Raw genomic sequence first — 18,619 nt, 5'->3', positions numbered from 1 at the left:
AAAAACACAGCATGTAGCAACATTTAGAGGTTTAAGTACAATCATGTGGAGAGAAGACAGACTAAGCATTATGTAAGAAGAAAATACGTAGGTTAGAAAAAGGGGTACGTAGAGAAATACAGCTAATTCTTGTACAATCTTCTAATAATGTAATTCTGAATTTACTAGAGCTATGCCACTAGTACTCATGCATGATACAGCAAAGAATGACTAAATATGTAGCTTTCGTTTTATGTAGCGGACTGACTAGCATAATACAAGTGAATGAGTAAATGAATTAATGATGTCTGTTGTCACAAATTACAGATGATGGGGAATAATTCAGTCATCCCATGCCTGGATATCCTGCATTTCATCCAATTATTTATCTTAAAGGACAAATTCTATCTCTCTCGAACCATTTCAGTGCTTTATTTTCTAGTGGTATATATGAGTATGACTGTACGTCTTCTTAAATTTCAAATTAACTTAATTACTCTTCTTTCATCCCTCATGCATCCTGTCACTTAATATTTTTCAATGCCCATTTTATAACAAGTTAGTACTTCATGGTGGGGAGTTGTTAGCCCGAGTAGAAGACTGGGGGAAAATTATGAATGCACATGATATGGAAACCATTCTATGTTGGGAAATTCGTGGTCAATTAATCTTAATTCTTAGTAGTGCAGGGAATTCTCATGTATATTTCCTAAATAATTTAGCTCTATATGTGTTGGGAAAGAAATAACAAAGACTTGGACAATCGGGATCCCCTGTATCAATGCATCTCCAGCTGTGGTACAATTTTAATTTGCAAGTTCTGTTTGAAATTACTTCCTGAACTTCTATAGTCAACAAGCCTTCATATTCCCAATTCACATTATTTAGAAAAGTGTTGTGTACTGTCTAACAATACAGAGCATATTTCATGAAATCAGTGCAAGCACCTAAGTCAACGAGAAAGCTAAATTCTTTAGACATTCTTCATCAGTTTCAATAAAGACAAACTCTAATTGATTATCAACTACACATTGTTTTTAAGTATCCAAATTTTCTAAAATACCCACTAATCTGCACATATATCTGAACTCTTCCATATTTTCTGGATAAATATGAGTATGAAGGGTATGAAAAGAGGAGTATTTGAAAGTAACGAGGAAGTATATCTAAAGGATAAATCACAAATTAAAAACTAAAAACACTTCACCACTGCTTAGAATTACACCCTACCTGAGACTTGGCATGCTTTTCCCTTTAACAAGATTACTTGAATGTTTTGCTTTATCTAGGTCAGATTTAGGTTCAAAGATCTTCGCAAATGCAGAACAAGGGCGGGACAGATGCTCGTCCCCCGTGTCCAGGCTGCGGTGGTAGTCCTGCAAGCAATATCGGGGCATGTGTCACTCCATGCAGTAAAATTTTACTTGGGGGGAAACTGGCAGTCAAACTGTATCAAGAAATTCCCTGCCTTTAATAAACCCTAAAAGATCATTACTGTGAGACTGCAAGTTCTCACGGCAGCAAGAACGAGATGACTATCTTCTGGGATGTGGTTCCATGCAGTCTGGTACAAGTTCAGTGATGTTTCAGAAGTATCTGCTGCTTCCATCATCAGAACAATAAGTAAGCAATTAACTATGAACTGGTTTGAGATGTGGGAAGCAGGCGGTCAAGGTAGAACGTTTGTCAGACCAGTGGGGGGGTGGTGACAACTTGGTGAGAGCAAGGGAGCCAACTGGAGATTAGAAAATTTAAATTACATAATTTCAGATCTGACGAATGTGTCAGCTTAGTTCCTTACTAATTATTCATCAAACAAAAACTAACTGTAAAACCCCTACTTAATTTTCTGTTGTGTGTACTGCTGAACTGTCCTACTGAAAATGTGCAACTCCTGCTCTCTTCACTGAATACTTCAAACTAATCTTCCAAAAATTGTTCACATTTCAATCTCACCTAACCGTGTCACAAAAATATATGGGACCTATTTCTTGTAACTAGATCTGAAAATAATATGAGGGCTTCCAGATATTCCAAAAATTTCTTAACCACCTACAAGACTACACATTATCCAAACCCATGAGACCACAAGCCAAATTTTCACACCTGTGAAAATCTCAGATTTGAATGATGTGTGTTCTGTGAGATTATACAACCACTTAAATTAAACCATGCTTCATCATAAAAAGAAGGTGGATATTTCTAGGAAGTCACATGCACAGATAATTCTCAAGTGTACAATTCATAAGACTTTTTCTTATGATGAAATTCTCAACAAGAAACATGCCTTGTTCAAAAGCTTGTCACTACATGTTTGGAGACAAATAAAACAAACAGCCGACTGACTGCTCACAACAAGTGATTTTTCTATGGTATTATGCCAGGAGAGTTTCTGCCAACCTGTCACTTACTCCCTGAACAAACCATAGTATAACAATAAAAGTCTCGACAAAGAATTTGCAAGTGCACTCCACAGGACAATACTTCGATGCTGAAGTTCTCTGCCACAAAATACACTGCATTAACATGCTGAATGGTCTATGAGATTAACAGAGAGTTATAAATAAACACATTCCATGCTATTCTCAATACAAAAGAAATATTTGACAATACCTGTCCATAAAATACTTTTGGTTCATCACGACCAATTTTCTCCAGAGTTTTTTCTGATATTGAGAGAAGTTTGGTTTCAACAAATGCTTTAAGATCAGCCATTTTCATTCTCTTTTTCACTTTTTCACTGGCACGCCTTACGTGGCTACCTTGATCATCCGGTTGCTTCTGCCCAAAGTAAGGAGATTCTGAGAGAGAAACAATTGTTATTAATATTTTATTGTTACTAAAGTATGCTGATGTACATAAAATATCACCACACTATAACTGCATTCATTCTTACCACCTTTACTCTGATACTGTTTATAATTTTCAAATATGCTTTTCTTTTATTTTCTTATAAAAAACAGTATAAACGTTTCAAGTTACAATTTATTCATGTTTTTTGTAAAATTAACTCCAAAGCATTAGTAAATTGAGAATATCACAGTCCTCTGTGAGTCACGTCTTACCAGTAAGGTATGATACATCTTTAACTTCAGGCACTTCCATGAAATCTTTGGATTCTTGTTTCATTAGTTCTGGACTTTGGTATAAGGAAACTTCAATCTTTGGAATGGGCAGAGAATTGCTACGTTTTCTGGGCTGTTGCTGAGATGAAGCATAATCACTGATCTCATGCAACCTGAAAATAGACACAGCATAATCATTTGTAATATTTCTTACCTAAACTCTTATAAAAATCAAAATCACATCCACAATAAAATGGAAAGCAGAGTAAATCTGGATAATGCTTGCTATCATTAAATTCAGAATATTCCATTTCAATTATTTGTGGTTTATTTAATGTAAGTCAAAATAACTCAGACCCTAGAGCATAAGATGATAGGATGATTAATGAATAAAGAGTGAGAAGAATTTGGAAGGAAGCATCCATTCATGTGCACGCGCGCGCATGTGTGTGTACACAGAATACTGGACTATTTATCAGTCAGTTATCGTTAAGTGCACGTGTGTTTACGAAGCATGTGCATCTACATACACCAGCAGATTAATATTACAAAGTACTAGATTATATGCATATCTAATTTTTCACATAATTCTGTTTCAGAAAGGTACCAGGACCACGATATATTTTACTGAAGCGTTTTATTTAGGTGTTTCAATTTATTTTAAATAAATCACGCTTCAAAGCCGATCTAAAATATAATATTTGATTTCTATCAACTTAAGAGTAATACGAGGCTCGTCCTTAAAGTAAGTTTCCCTGGGGCCGTTTACAGAAACAAAACACAATTTCATGGAAATATTTATTGCAACAGATACAGCAAGTGTCCAGCTATTTTTCAACATATTCGCCACCGGAATTGAGACATTTGTCATACCGTGGGACCAACTTTTGAATACCTGTGTCGTAGAAGTCTGCCGCCTGGGATTGGAACCACTGTGTGACAACCATCTCCGCCTCTCTGTCATTCTCAAAAGCTGACGCTGACCGGACAGGAATTTCTTGAGGTGTAGGAAAAGATGGAAATCACTGGGAGCGAGGTCCGGGCTGTAGGGTGAATGATTAAACACCTCCCAGCTGAACTCCTGCAGGAGACTTGCTGTCCGTCGAGCCGTGTGCGGCCTAGCGTTATCACTGACCGCACTTCAAAGTCGGCGGGAGCTGGAATAAGAACCTCCATCTTCAACAGCTGCAACGATGCTACTGTGAGAACGCGGGAAGTGCCGTTAGTGCATGCGCCATGCTACGTCATTGCTCTATCACGTACGCACAGTCGCTTCGCGCAATATAAGGTTTGCTAGCTGTGGGACGAGTGGGAAACGTACTTTGTGGACGCGCCTCGTATTAAATATACTTCAGACAGCTGTGGAAAAATGAAGCACTTACCTGTGATAATAAAACTGAAGAGCCCAATACACACCTTCCTCCTGCCACTCGGGAATAAAAAGGCATCGTAAAACAGCCACATCCAGAAATGTAGCTGAACAGATATCTACAGGACTTGAACCAGTCCCTTGACCATTTTCTTGTGTTTTAACAGCACCAATTGGTTCTTGCTGTTTGTTACTTCCTATGGAGTCCTTATCTGTAGAAGACCTGACATAAATGACACATATTTTTAATATAACATTATGTCATAGAAAGTAATCATGGTAAGTCAGTTTCCATGTGAAATGGGTCTATTCTCACCATAACATGGCATACTCTCAGGTCGTGAAGGTTAGCTACAAATATATTGAACAATCAGTCCCAAACCGATGAAAAGGGGTGGTCTTGGACATTGGATGACGAGCCAACAACCCGTCACTACACAAAACCAACATGTTACTAAATACTACACAGCACATCAGGCTTTGGTGGATTTTTGAAATGGCCTAAGCAAGCATAAAAGGAATTTATGATTTACATCCATCATCAAATACTATTAAGGTGATGAAATCAAGACGGATGAGAATGGCAAGGCATGTAGCATGCATGGGATAAATTAGAATTTAATACGAAATATCAGTCAATGTACCGACTAGATAATAGGCTGGATGACCAGGATTAAATTCCTGTGGGGCAGAACGTCTTCATTGCCTAATCATCCAGACAAGCTTTCTGTGTCCATCGAATGTTATATCTAAAGGTGGCGACTGACTTGTAACATTTGCCTGTAATGTAACGTGTTACAAATCGAGCATTACGCAAGTGAAGACAGCGAACGGAGCCGCTCGATGCGAGCTGCTCACGCTCGCGGGCGCTCCATCGTGTTGTCGGTTTTTTCGCGAATCCCTTTGAGTGTTACATTACAAGTCAGTCAGTCAGTCAAGCGGCGTCGTAACGAGCATTCACGAGTTCTTTAGATAACAGTAGCGTATTAAATGAAACAAAGATAACACAACCTCCACGTCCGACATATTGAATGAAATGAATGGAGCACACATGAGCACAGTTGAGCCGAGCGTTCAAAACGAGCATTCGATATGCCTCACCAGTTGTGGTGTAATGTAACATGCTCGCCGTGAATGTTACATTACGAGTAAATGTTACAAGTCAGTCGCCACCTTAATGGGTACCAGTTTTATTTTCTTGGGGGGGGGGGGGGGTGTGTGTGGCGGCTAGGGCATGAAGCCAACCACTCAAAACCATCTAGTGCCGAGGTTAAGAATGTGTGAAGTTACACCTATATCTTATGAATTTATAATTCCCTTCACAAGTACTTTCATTATCTATTGCCATGCCACCACAGAGAGGTAACACAATCCATTAAGCATTTACCCAGAAATGAAGACATGGTAGAAATAAACTCTTTTGCCCTACAAAGATTAGTTATGGTCACCTTGTATGACAGAGATAAATGTATAAAACCATGAAAAATATTTTATGTATGAAATTCACTGAAAGAAAGCTGTCTGTTCCTTGGATATCAAACAGAAACCTTTCAAATGTGAAGCACTGCTTTCCTTAGTATTTGGGATTAAAAGTTTAATAATAACTCAGTATTACATATAAATACTAAAATTAAATCGGCTGCTAAGTGTAAATAATCTTACCCCATTTTTTGTATAGGTGCCGGCTTGGTCCGAAGCTGCTTCATATCCGAACCAGATATGGCAGTGACTTGTTCAATGGTCAGGGTGGATTTTGTTGAAATGTCATTACGACCCATAGCTACATGGAAAACGCTGGTCTCAGCCTAAAATTCAAAACCCAGCTAATCAGTAAAAGTAAGAATATGACATCTGTTTTATCCAGTAATCCCCTACAGACAATAAATTAATGAATTAAATAAACCAATACTAACTATTAAGTCTGAAAATCATTGTTTGGCTGTTTATTTATATAGTTGCCATATTCAGTGGAACTGTGACCAATATGAACTTATATAAAGTTGCCACTTTAAGCGGGACAGGATGAGTCATAATGCCATCTCACATTCTTCTGAAGGGGATCATAAACATGTGATATAAAACGATTATAAAACATTTAAGTAACTATCCCCTCCATGCAATACTGTGGACATGAGCACATTCACACACATGCATTGCAACGACACTCGATGTGTTTAACACGTTGGCTCCCGAGCAACTGTTGCCAGGTAGAAATTTCATCCCATGATCCATTAGTGTCCCTAAAATAAATCAGAATTCCTACTTATGAACCATGCAACACTCCAGTGGCTCTCACAGACCTCATATTTCTTGTCCCAACTGTGGTGTTAAGAAATGAATTATTTCACTATACAAAGACTGAGCCTCCAAACAACGGTACAGTCCTGTGACCGACTGGTGTCGCATGGTACTGATACTAATTCATATGAGACCCAAATCTAAACCTCATGGTAGTCAAATAATTTTGTGTACGAACATTCGTCCATGATAGAAACTTATGAATGTTTATATTCACTTTCCCAAATTTGGTTGCACTATCACACAACTAAAGAGACATGACTTTAAGTACTTACCGTATAAATCGAAGACTCTTTTAGAGTATCAGACTCAGGGAGAGAAGGAAGACGAAAAATTACCTGTAAGAAAATAATAAAAAAGTTCACGACTACTGATGGGGAGAATAAACAACTTCATAAGAAAACAAAAAGAACAATCTTGAAGTTCCCGGCAGCGAGCACGTAACACAGATCAGACTGCTTACCAAGCAGCCCTGAGGATGAGAGCAGAGATTGTTCTCGAAACGTTGGCAGAAGATATGGTTTATTCACCGTTCGGCCACCTGACGCAGCTCGTGACCTGGAAGCCTTTCATCGAGTAAGCGTAACTTCAGGAACATACTGTATCTTGCCACTCTGTAGTTTTCAAGCAATTTCTCAACCTACCGTCAGTAATTAGGCACAATGTGGCTGCCCAGAAAGTTGTCAACAACTAATCCACACTGTTTCTTGGATCCTTCTGATGACCAACAATGATCCTTTCTGCACTGCACCGCTGATCCACAGGAACTACTGCTACAGATACCAAAAATCTTATCCATTCAGGGTCCTGGCCTTCAAAAACAATTTCTGTAGTCCAAGTCTGACTATTTTCTGTGGATCTACAAGGGGCGATTTGGATTTGTCATACAAAATGTTAGCAACTACATTCCACAACATTAACACAAACCTCTGTTTGAAATATCCATTACACTGAGAATGGTGCTATTATTCACAGGGTTGCCATAAAAACAAATCAGAACTTCCAGCTATAACGAAAAATCCTTATTTAATGAAATGTCCCCAATCACAAATTATTCTTGTAATGAACAATGATGAATATCTCAAAAAATAAAGGTGGCAGACGAAAAGCAAGGTCATATCTGGGAAGCAAATATTTGTTTATGACTGAAGGTTAATTCCAAAATTTCGACACAAGGACACAATTTTTTGCAGGATCTGGACATGTCTGCTTACACATTCTACTTATAAAGCATTCTTATTGCTTTGGCCAACAGGCATTCCAGCAACTCAGTTAAAAAAGATTTTAATAAACTCACAACATGCTCCTCTTCAGTACTGGAACTCTCTTCCGGAATTGTTTCAGGGAAGATTGTGTCCTTGGGTGAGGACAACCAGTTCTGAAACAGGACACTCATTCCTTCAAACCAATTTACAAATCACTGCAAAGCTAAGTAACATCTAGAACACAATGTAATTTTGTTTAAGTATTTACTTAAGAAGGCACATTTCTCCCTCACTAATAAAGTCTGCCTCATTCTTTATAACGTACTAACTAATCCTGTCATTAAAACCCAAAACTGTTATTTCATATTATTATCCCGTGCCAGATCAATCCAAATTACAACAGCAACTCCATTGCCTTTATGTCCATTTTAACATTATCCTCCCACCTTTGTCTTGATCTCCCAAGTTGTGTTTTCCGACAGGTATCCCCATCACATTTAAGCCAATACAATCAATTATGAGAGGTGTTTGAGGCAGATACTGAAAGTATTTCTCACAAAACTGACAGTCTCATCAAGATCCCACAATGCCAAGCATTCTATGCAAAGTTTAACTCAAGGTTTTGATGAAAGTGTTATGACAATTAGTGACAACCTCGCTCTCCCAACATTATTCCAAGCAATTTATTCTTGTGAATATATTTAAAAACCAAAGTCCATTAAACCAATCCACACATAGAAGAATAATTCAGGAATTACTCAGTTTGCAGTGGCCCATACATCCAGCTTGTGAACCACAATCTGTTTAGAAAGCGTGGGGAATGTATCCTGTAACTCAAGGAGTAAATTTCACACCATGATGTCGCTGTACTGTCATACCAGCCCCAAGAGACAAAGCAGGAAAACTGGAAACAAATACAGCAGCTGGACAAATCTCAGCTATAAGGATGGATTACTTTCCATGTTCATGCAACTTTTGTTTTCTAACCTCCTCATCTCCTGGTCGACACTCGACACGAATAACTCCAGCCTGATCAGAGAAAGACACGCTCGCTGACTGGCTTGGTGGACTCTCTGTACCCATGAAACCTTCTTCACTCGAACATTTTCCTGTTACATAATTAAGACCCTTGTTATAAAGGCAGCAAACTTCCATACTCATTTATCTGGCAATATAACTTTCAAAATGTTCGAGCAACACCTGTAAGAACTGCACACAGCTATTAGCTGTAAGTACACAAGTTACGCTGAGAACTTTATCGTCACTTACGACCAAGAAATACGTCACCAAACTGTGGCAGGGGGCACTTCAACATCTTGGCCCAAAGTGCTTGTGGCTTGGGTTTCACATGAGATGTGAAACAGGCCGTGTCAGGATGCTGGTATTCCCACATTGCTTGCCAAATCTTCAACCCATTTTCTAGACGGTAGTTCTGAAAGTCTGACTCCTTCAAATGATGACAGATTGGTGCAAATAGATATATAAACAGCTGTTGAAAAATCAGAAATGTTGCTTCAGTTTAGAGGAAATATTTTATTAATTACGTGATATTTATTTAAGACATAAAACATGGTTATAATCTAAGAGAATTTGAAGGATGTTTAAAAGTTGAATAAGAACAAATCTCGGAGGGAAGGTAAGAGCGCTCCTGCTTGGTATAGTTGGATTCAGGGTGGCTCAAGAAGAAATACAGACGCGCGTACATGTCACTCCGCTGACTCTGTAAAGTAGCCACGTAAACCTTAAATTAGTTCACATGCATTCTGTATCCAGAGGTAACATGACCAAGTAATAATTGTATGGTAATGTCTGCTTAAACATATGACATACTCCCACACATGGAGTACTTACTGAGATGGCTGGGATGGAGAACAGGTAGTAGAACGGCGAAGCGTGGTAAATCCCTTTTTCATAGTCAGCATCAGCACACTCTTCTGCAGCATCTAGGACAATCCAGTGTAACGTGTACAACAGTTTAGTTTCTGCTGCTCCAAGATTTTGTAAGTTGGTGTCTTTTCTGGAAATGATAACAAGCGAACACCAAACTATAATTTTAAACAGAATATAAAACTATAAATATAACATGTGCAGTTCAGTTCATTCTTTAATTTACTCCGAATCCCAGGTGGGAATTTAGTTGATAATCAAGATGACAACAAAGAGACGAGATCAAATTGATGATAATTATAATATATAATGTTATTCTAAGCAACAAAATATGCCTTAAACTTTAATTAAAGACTTATTTACTTACAGTTTATTTAACAATTCTTAAGTTAAATTATGAGCCGGGATAGCTCAGTCAGTATAGTGACTAGTTACAGGCTGGACGACCGGGGTTCGATCCCCGACGGGGGCAGAGGATTTTTCCTCTAGCCTCTGCGTCCAGACCGGTTCTGGGGCCCACCCAGCCTCCTCTACAATGGGTACCGGGGTCCTTTCCCGGGGGTAAAGCCAGCCGGGGCGTGATGCTGACCACTCACCCCCATCTAGTGCCGAGGTCAAGGAAGAGAGGAGCTATACCTCCTCTCACCCCAAACGCCTACATGGCGTATAGTGGGACAAACTTTACAAACTTAAGTTAAATTTAGATTTGTAATTATTTCTAAACTACATCTGCAAAACTGTAATAATCGCACTCAGAAGCTTCATTATATAATATGGAATGATTTAATAAAAAATTTAAGAATTCTGAAAGAAATGGTTGCAAAGCATATGTTTGCCTGTAGGTTGTCACTTACGTACCACAAGTGAACTAACCTATGAATTTATTGAAGACTGTACATACCTATTATGCAGTAAACTTGCGGCGCAATGTAGCACATGCGGTAAAGAAGCCTGTATTAATCTCCATCGAGGAATGGACTTTATAGCTTCAGTTAGACTTGGAGAAAGGCCAAACTGAATGTTCTGTACAAGTACTTTCTCGAACGACTGCAACAAATTCATAGACAAAAATGGATTTGTGTCATTTGAAAACTGACTCAGTCAACTGTCACTGACTCTGATTGAAAGAACACAGTTGTGCCAACAAGACTCAAAAGGTGTACTCTTTGCAGTGCACAATACATACTCAACCATGACTACAGGCACGTACAGGTCACAAGCAAATATTTAGTTATGCATTACCAGAATAATGCATAAAACAACTCTCATATCAGAGTCCTTAATTTCTTCATGAATGTAATTTTGAATTGTAAATGCCTTCCCCAAAAATGTCATGTTACATATTCAAAATATTCAATACCTATATTTATATAACTTCATCACGCATTCTGTCATCCACCACCACATAAGAATTTCTGTTTTCCATGTACATTATCACCCAATAAACTAGCAAAATTAACAAGTAACATACAGAAACTAGTACAATTAAGAATCTAAGAAGACATGTAATAATATCAAAAAACTTTGTATGCATGCAGATGAAAGACAAGGGACATGCGAGTCCGTTCCCTAACCTTCATCTGTATCTTTCATGAGTGTCTGCAGGCTCTTCCTGACACGCCTTCTCACCTGTTTCGAAAAATGCATCTTACAACAAATTCTCTTATAAAAGTTATACACAGAAATATGTTGTACTTACTTTGCATGCCTCTTTTAGCTCCTTAATTCGTGAAAACAGAAAAATAAAAACAATTAATTACACTCATTTTAATAATCAAATATCTTCAGTTTGTAATAGCTCTGTTATCCATGTTACTTATTACAGCATATTTTATTATAACATTTACATTCAATGCATATTTTAGCAGAATTTTCCTCTTTATTGAAAAGGCAAGTGCCAAGTATTTATAACAATCAAAAGACATTTACATGTAACAAACAGATTCTCTCTATCTAAAAGGAAACACTGATGAAATTATTAAAAGCATGTTATTTACAGTGGCCATTATTAATAGAATATGAATGTGACTACATTCTAAAACATAACTTAGACATATTGATTGGGCATATGTCGTGCATTATTGCACCTTCACTGGAAACAATTATTAAAAAAAACTTGATTGTTTTATTGAAAATTTCTTGACTAGCCAAGTACACTCTCAGCTTCTCAAGGACTCCTCTCCACAGGATATCTTATACACGGTGCAGATTTCTGGCTCCTTAAAGTTCCCATAAATCAGGTGAGCCCATTATTTGAACACAATGGATTAATGACAAGCTAGAAATACTGATGAAAAGAAATAATTCTGACAGATTATGAATCAATCCTCATATTAAATCATTGTTTAGAGAAATTAAATACTTCAAATTTCTATGCTGATATTATGACAACTAGCACGCAAATAATAACTTTTAACTTCCCTTAAAACTCACACCAGACCTACAGGTTAAGCCAATACAGAGACCAAAATTTACTTTATACCTCTATATTATTCTCTGAACTGTTCCCAATCCTAACCATGCGATATTTCTAACCTTCTTGAATTACTCACAACACTTTACATGTATAAAGTGATACTTTCGTGGCGTCTGAAGTCGATGAAAGACTCTCGAGCTACGTTGGCAGAGGATATGGTGTTTTCACCATTCAGCCACCTGAAGCGGCTTGTAGCCCGAGAGTCTGTCATCAACACTTTACATGTTCAGTCATGTACCAAGGGCAGAGTAGAATGTGATGTATGAAATTAAAAGTCAACAAAGGTAATTCTTTAAACTTGTATCATATTTTTTACAAACAAGCACAGCGAGGAAGATATCAATACGGCAAGTCATGTACAAGTAGATTTAGATTGTGTGGGGTAACCAGGACTCAAAGTGTGCTCGTGGTAAACGGCCACAGTAAAGTGTAACGAGCTGGGACAAGTTCTTTCTCCATGTAAACAGCTCTTTTATTGGAGGTGTTTCTAGCACGGAATTACATTCAGTTATCACTTCTGGATTATGTTACAGCAGTAAACTGAAACATAATTAGGATTAGCTCGTAACCAGGTTCAGAACATGTATCTCTATCAAATGTTATTAGAAATGCCATTTTATGTCTGTCTTACTCGGAACCTTAACAGCAAATACTTTGACACCATTCTTCTGATTCACATACGCAATCTAGTCAAATTAAATGTTCACACTTTAAGCACTGAACCACCCCAGTTTGTGACTGTGACACTTACATGATGACCAGGTGCGTGCTGACAAAACTGGACGACACAAACACAGCATGAAAATGAAACAAAGAATAAACACACATACAATGTACAAATCACATAAGCTTAAGTTCAGACACAGATGAAGCTCGGATTCACTTCAGTTAAGGTAAGCGTGATTTTACTCGGTTTTAATAAGAAGTAATATATTTAGTTGTTAATTGCTTTCTGAGTTTAAATATTCAGTTTAGTAACATACTTCTGCAAAGCAAACAAAATGGTGAAGAAACGTCACTATTCCAAACATGACTGAAATCATTTTTGATGTCAGCATCAGCACAACTCACACAAATACTGAACAGATTCACTTTATAAATGTTCCCATCCCATGTTGAGCATTTTCACATGACAACATTTATGTTGTGATGGAAACCTGAAAAACAACTTTGCAATTAAAAAAATTAAACTTATTTCACGACAGAAGTCATTCTCAATAAGTTCTGCAATTGTGTGGATCAATTTGGCTAAATACCAAATTGCCCTGTCATTTAATTTTACTTAACAGTTCATTTCTAACCTTAAATTACATCAGGGACCTCTGAAGTGCAGTTAAACCATCTACACCATCCACGCCAGAAACCAATGTTGCACACAACACCAAACCTAAATTTTCTTCACTTTACAAAATTTCCCTGTACCATACTACGTTCTATCCTACTTGTGTGTAATTTGTGTTGGTTGATTTTGTTATACAAGAAAGACAGTAAATATATCTTCACAATATATCGAGGGCCTACCAAGTTAAAATGCATCAGAACTAAACAGATTTCTAAATAACTTAGAGTACACTGTCAGAAACATCATTCAGTTTTTGACACAAATATTTTCATTTTATTGTTCATTGTTATTAATAGAAATTACATACCAGAAAAATCCTATTCAGAGTGCATAATTAAATCCCAGGTAATATAAACCGAAAGTCTAATATTACTAACACCAAAGTAAGCTTTCAGACATAATCTGAGCACTGGTTACGCCGGTACCAACCGGCATCTCCAGGTCCATATAATTTCAAGTTTAACACTCAGACATACACAAACATATATTTGCTGTAAAGAAAATACATTAGTGATCCAACAATAAGCATGCCAGCTCAATGCCATGTGCAAATTTACGTTAGTGCACCGACTACGTGAATAAAAGCAAAATAAAAGTGTTCTCAGCAAGCACTTTCCCACATATATTTACATGTTTTAAGGTAACTATTAATAGTTAAAAAACAAAATGATTAATACATAAATTACAATTGGCATAAACAGTTCATGAAGTTCTCATTTCTGCATAAAATGCTCATAATGTGAAGAGATTGCTTTGAAGCGCAAATTGAAACCGGTCATTAATTTTAAAAGTTACAACATCAATCAATATTAAATACAGCCAATACATAACAAACTTCTCTAATAGGCAGTTCACATTTTGCTCCTGGATGTAATTACTAGGCAGTATGCAGCAGTGTCAGGCCAGAGAGAACTGTCCTGCTCTCAAACAAATCCAAAATTTTCTACTAATATTATATGTTTTGTCAAATACTCCAAATATTGTGTATATATTTTTTTAAATTAATCTGATATTATACACGTACTGCAAACTGTCAAATTTAGGCATCCTCTTTTAGCTGACATAAAAGCCCAAACGTTAACTATAAATTGTGGAAATTAATTTTGGTATTCATGGTTATGAATTCAAAATCCAGGTAACAACTTTGTAGTGACCTTGTATCAATAAGCACACGTGGTACTACTACAAATTAAACTTGAAAGCCACTGCTAACAAAACGACTTTCTGGAATAGGATTAGCAACTCGACTGTAAAATGTGCATTAAAAATTCCTACAAACAATCGTCTGTGCTTTTCTGGATATCATCACGTGCAAGAGTCTAATTCTAGGATGAACAACCCGCGGCACGTCGTCGTATATCCGGCCCGCGGCAAGTTTCGCAACTGTTAACAATTTAATATTAACACAAGACTAATCTAACCGCATTTGCCGATTTAGGCTTAATCGTTTCACCAACGTCAAATTGTTCCTCGTAATTTTGTGTTGGTTTCGTATAAAGTGCATTTCAAACGTGGTTCTTAATTTAAAATGATGAAGTGCGCTTACAATAGACCTATACGTGTGCTGTCATCAGTGAATTACCTCCGAACTGCCAACAATGAAATCGAACAAGAGTTACCGCAATTCTTCACAACGTTATTTCCAACTGAACGTTGTCATACTAACGCACTGTTTTCTTTGAGGTAGGAATTATCATTTTAAATATTTAGTTGACGTTGCGGCCTCGAATGGTTGAATTAAAAAGTAATATTTATGCTGGAAATATATATATTTTTTTACGCTTGAATTTAAATCGCATGCAATTTCTGTAAAGATAATATTATTTACAAATGCACTGCTGCCAACACTGAGCGACATTACGTAAATATGAAAGCCGGGTGCACATTTAAACTGCATGCTTTACACTTACCATACAAGAGGCTTCGTGGAGTTTTCCAAGTTTCGGTCTAATGAAAGGGCTGTGGAAGACGGTAAGTTATATTAAGCAAATGCCTTAACAAGGCCCTTAAAATGTATCAAGTGAATCAAAGCTACACTTTGTATAACACTTCACACATTTCACACCACAAAACATCTAAGAACTCAAAACATTCACTTGCAGGTTTGTTGGGGCCCTTCCCTTAAAATAAAGCTCCATAAGGCTTAGTTTCTGTATTTCGTACCGAGTTTAGTTCAAATCGGTCCTGTACATCGGATGCTGTTACTTGAAGGTGCACAGATCAACGAACTTGGCTGTGACTTCATTTATCCGGCACATGGCCTATTCTGGGCTTTTTATATCGTATCGTTTTAGATAAAAATAACACGTTTCAGAAGCGACGCTCTGCTTCCGTCATCAGGAAGTATACTAAAACACACTTTGATGGGGTCCATTAGCTGAAGCTAATGTCTATCTCAAGAGAGACGCGGTGTCCAAATCCTGAAACAACACGACAGAAAATGCCCCGAGCGTATGTCACTGATAGAAAAGATTTTCCATTCTTCCCGAACGAGCAGTCGAGTGGATTTGTTGGGCCTTGAGAAGAAATGTAAGTCCATTCGTATTGCTGTTATTCTTACCTGACTTGACGCCAGAGGAAGATTTGTATAGGAATAGGAAGTGCCTGGTCGTTGAAGCTGTCGTCCAAGGAGGTTCGTCTATCCATGTCGGCGGTTTTCGGAATAAATCTGGAAATTGAAATGAAATTCTATGCTAAATTCCAGATGAGCGTGACTTCCGAGAAGTCGACTGAAGAGTGCCAACATGAACAGAGGCATGTTCAAAATCAACTTTATTCCCGAGTTGGGTTAGGTTAGGTTATAAAAAAACGAAAGCTGTAACTTTGCACGATCTATTCACAATCTACCCTAACTGTCGTATCATTATATTATCTCAGGGGTCTGGAGAACGGTACAAGGATATCGGATACCTAGTTTCTAAGTTCTTTCGGGGACGGGGCACCTACGAAAATCCTACATACAATAAAGTGAATGAGATTTTCTTCCGGAGCCCGATTGTGTAATGAGCATAAAATATGCGAAACTAAGAATAACGTTTCCTTTGCGACAAAAGTATGGTCCCTAGCTGCTTACTTCTACCTTCTTCACTGCGATAAGCTCTTGCACAAATTTAAATCAACAGCTACTGAATTTCCACATGCAAGTCACAAAAACAGAGGCTGCCACCACGAGTCTGTGGGTCATCCCAATAGCATCGACTGATGAATTGTGTCCATCATGCACAATGGTCATGTCAGCTACCGGAGCAAAGTCTTGCTACCTCCGTAGTAATGATGGACTCGAAACTGCACGTTTATTTGCGATCATTTCCACCAGGTTCGGATGTTTTTAACAGTATCTGAGCTGCCAACCACAGGCCCGGCCCAAATACCAGACCCCGTGCCGGATTTTGCCATGTACAGTCATAAAAAAGTTTCATGTAATGCCGGTGTAGGATGTTTGCTTTGTAATCAGATTAATTATGTCACTTTCGGCGATATTTTAGACAAAAATGCAATGAAACTACAGAACGAAATTTTGTTTGCCGGAGACATTCTTAAGCACTCACCTATTTTAATTTACTTTCGAGGAAGGGGGAGGTTGGAAGTAATACTTCTACTCTGTACTACCGCAAAAAAAGGCATTATATTCGCAATTATTACATTAAAAACACACGTCAAATCCGATTAGAAAAATTGGAATTTGTTCGTCTCCGGGGTCTTCATCATCATCATCAGGCTCCTGCTGAAAAAGTTTGCGATTTTTCATCTCTTCTTATCTCCCGATTAGGCGAACTGATCCTTCCTACAGGGTATTTTATATATTTACAAACAAAAGCCGGCCTATTTATATTTGTTCGTCTGCAATTTCTTTACAAAGAATTCCATAACACTATAAGTCCATCCTAATGAAGCACAGCGTTCTAAAAAAGGCACGAATCTAGTAAACAAGAGTCCACTAGTTTTGGAAATAAATACGTGTTAACAATTATGGCGCTTATACATACTACTTACCTGTGCAATTCTAGTGCCCAACGCTGTTGCTGACGCCCGACGACAAGATCCAATTGTGTGTCAAACCCGAGGTGACAGATCACATTGATCTTATGTACAGAGCTGCGAGATCTACATGCAGCACAAGAACATAGAATTGTGGTCAGGCCGTACAAACTACCACACCGTTCGATGCTAGCAAGAGAAAGACGGGAGATTGAATGGAGGGTTAACCATGGAAATGAAGGGGATGCTGGACCACACTACGAGAAGCACGAACTTTCCCGAATTCTTCCGATTTCCGCAGGGTTATAAACATGCACATTTCCAGGCGAGCAAATTTTTACGCAGGAATATTGTGATCATTATATTAACTTTCGGGTACAGTCATGTCCCATTATTCTTCTACGATGCTGATGAAGATTTGGACTATAGTGATAGCCACTTATTTTCGTAAAAATCCACGAACTGTAAACCCTTAGTCAGGGTAGCCACATCACAAACTAGAGCAGCAACTGTCATTTGCAATAAATACTTACGAATAAATAATTGGTTATTTAATATTAATACTGGTTATTAATTTAATATTATATATTTTAACAACATTACCATTTCGTATTTAGTACAGTAAGTTTCACGACGACGATTTTCGGAATTTGTAGGGGGAGGTTATAATAGTAGGCCTACATGTGGCTTGAAACATAAGAATTTACAGAATTTTGGTGGGTAAACACACAGAACAGTAGGAATATGTAAAATGCATTTGCTCGGTATGAAGTATAAACACCATCACTGGTTTTCTTGGAACTCTGTAATGAGATTAGTAGAACCTCTTCAAAAATGACAACCAACTCTGCAGAGCAGATCCTCATTTATAAGTTGATAGTCACTCAGCTGAGAAATTCACTGCCAATTATAGAACCTCAAGGACATTACTGTGTTCACAAACCAGTCACCAGTCCTTACCCTAAGCCAGATTTATCCAATTTGTACCCTCTTACCTATCTTTAAGACCCATTTTAATAT

The 18,619-nt window shown here is 37.7% G+C and overlaps 1 protein-coding gene and 1 long non-coding RNA gene across 8 annotated transcripts in view; one reads left to right on the top strand and one right to left on the bottom strand.

Moving 5' to 3' along the window:
- unc80 (unc80, NALCN channel complex subunit) overlaps nt 1–16,275 on the bottom strand; it is a 58,348-nt gene extending 42,073 nt beyond the window's left edge. For 5 of the 7 annotated variants that reach the window (XM_087354463.1, XM_087354467.1, XM_087354468.1 and 2 more), the window contains exons 1-15: nt 16,182–16,275; nt 15,532–15,580; nt 13,031–13,057; nt 11,503–11,523; nt 10,705–10,850; nt 9,768–9,933; nt 9,186–9,405; nt 8,904–9,025; nt 8,009–8,089; nt 6,987–7,049; nt 6,076–6,218; nt 4,427–4,636; nt 3,045–3,217; nt 2,593–2,780; nt 1,210–1,355 (exon numbers count right to left, since the gene is read on the bottom strand). In XM_087354463.1, the coding sequence (XP_087210589.1) occupies nt 1,210–1,355; nt 2,593–2,780; nt 3,045–3,217; nt 4,427–4,636; nt 6,076–6,218; nt 6,987–7,049; nt 8,009–8,089; nt 8,904–9,025; nt 9,186–9,405; nt 9,768–9,933; nt 10,705–10,850; nt 11,503–11,523; nt 13,031–13,057; nt 15,532–15,580; nt 16,182–16,267 (1,841 nt within the window). In that variant the 5' untranslated portion in view covers nt 16,268–16,275. The remainder of the gene's footprint in view (nt 1–1,209; nt 1,356–2,592; nt 2,781–3,044; nt 3,218–4,426; nt 4,637–6,075; nt 6,219–6,986; nt 7,050–8,008; nt 8,090–8,903; nt 9,026–9,185; nt 9,406–9,767; nt 9,934–10,704; nt 10,851–11,502; nt 11,524–13,030; nt 13,058–15,531; nt 15,581–16,181) is intronic. The other 2 variants (XM_087354464.1, XM_087354465.1) reach the window with 2 other exon arrangements.
- Nucleotides 16,250–18,160, top strand: LOC110839966 (uncharacterized). The gene is made up of 2 exons (XR_015536694.1): nt 16,250–16,375; nt 17,629–18,160. It is a non-coding gene; the product is annotated as an uncharacterized LOC110839966 (long non-coding RNA).
- Nucleotides 18,161–18,619: the final 459 nt, after the last annotated feature.

This window comes from Zootermopsis nevadensis, unplaced genomic scaffold (genome assembly GCF_977971745.1).
Source record: "Zootermopsis nevadensis isolate Lab colony 2312 unplaced genomic scaffold, Znev_1.0 Znev_ptg000023l, whole genome shotgun sequence".
Taxonomy (NCBI): domain Eukaryota; kingdom Metazoa; phylum Arthropoda; class Insecta; order Blattodea; family Termopsidae; genus Zootermopsis; species Zootermopsis nevadensis.
The sequence above is the reverse complement of the archived record's forward strand: the minus strand, read 5'-3'. Positions and strand labels throughout refer to the sequence as shown.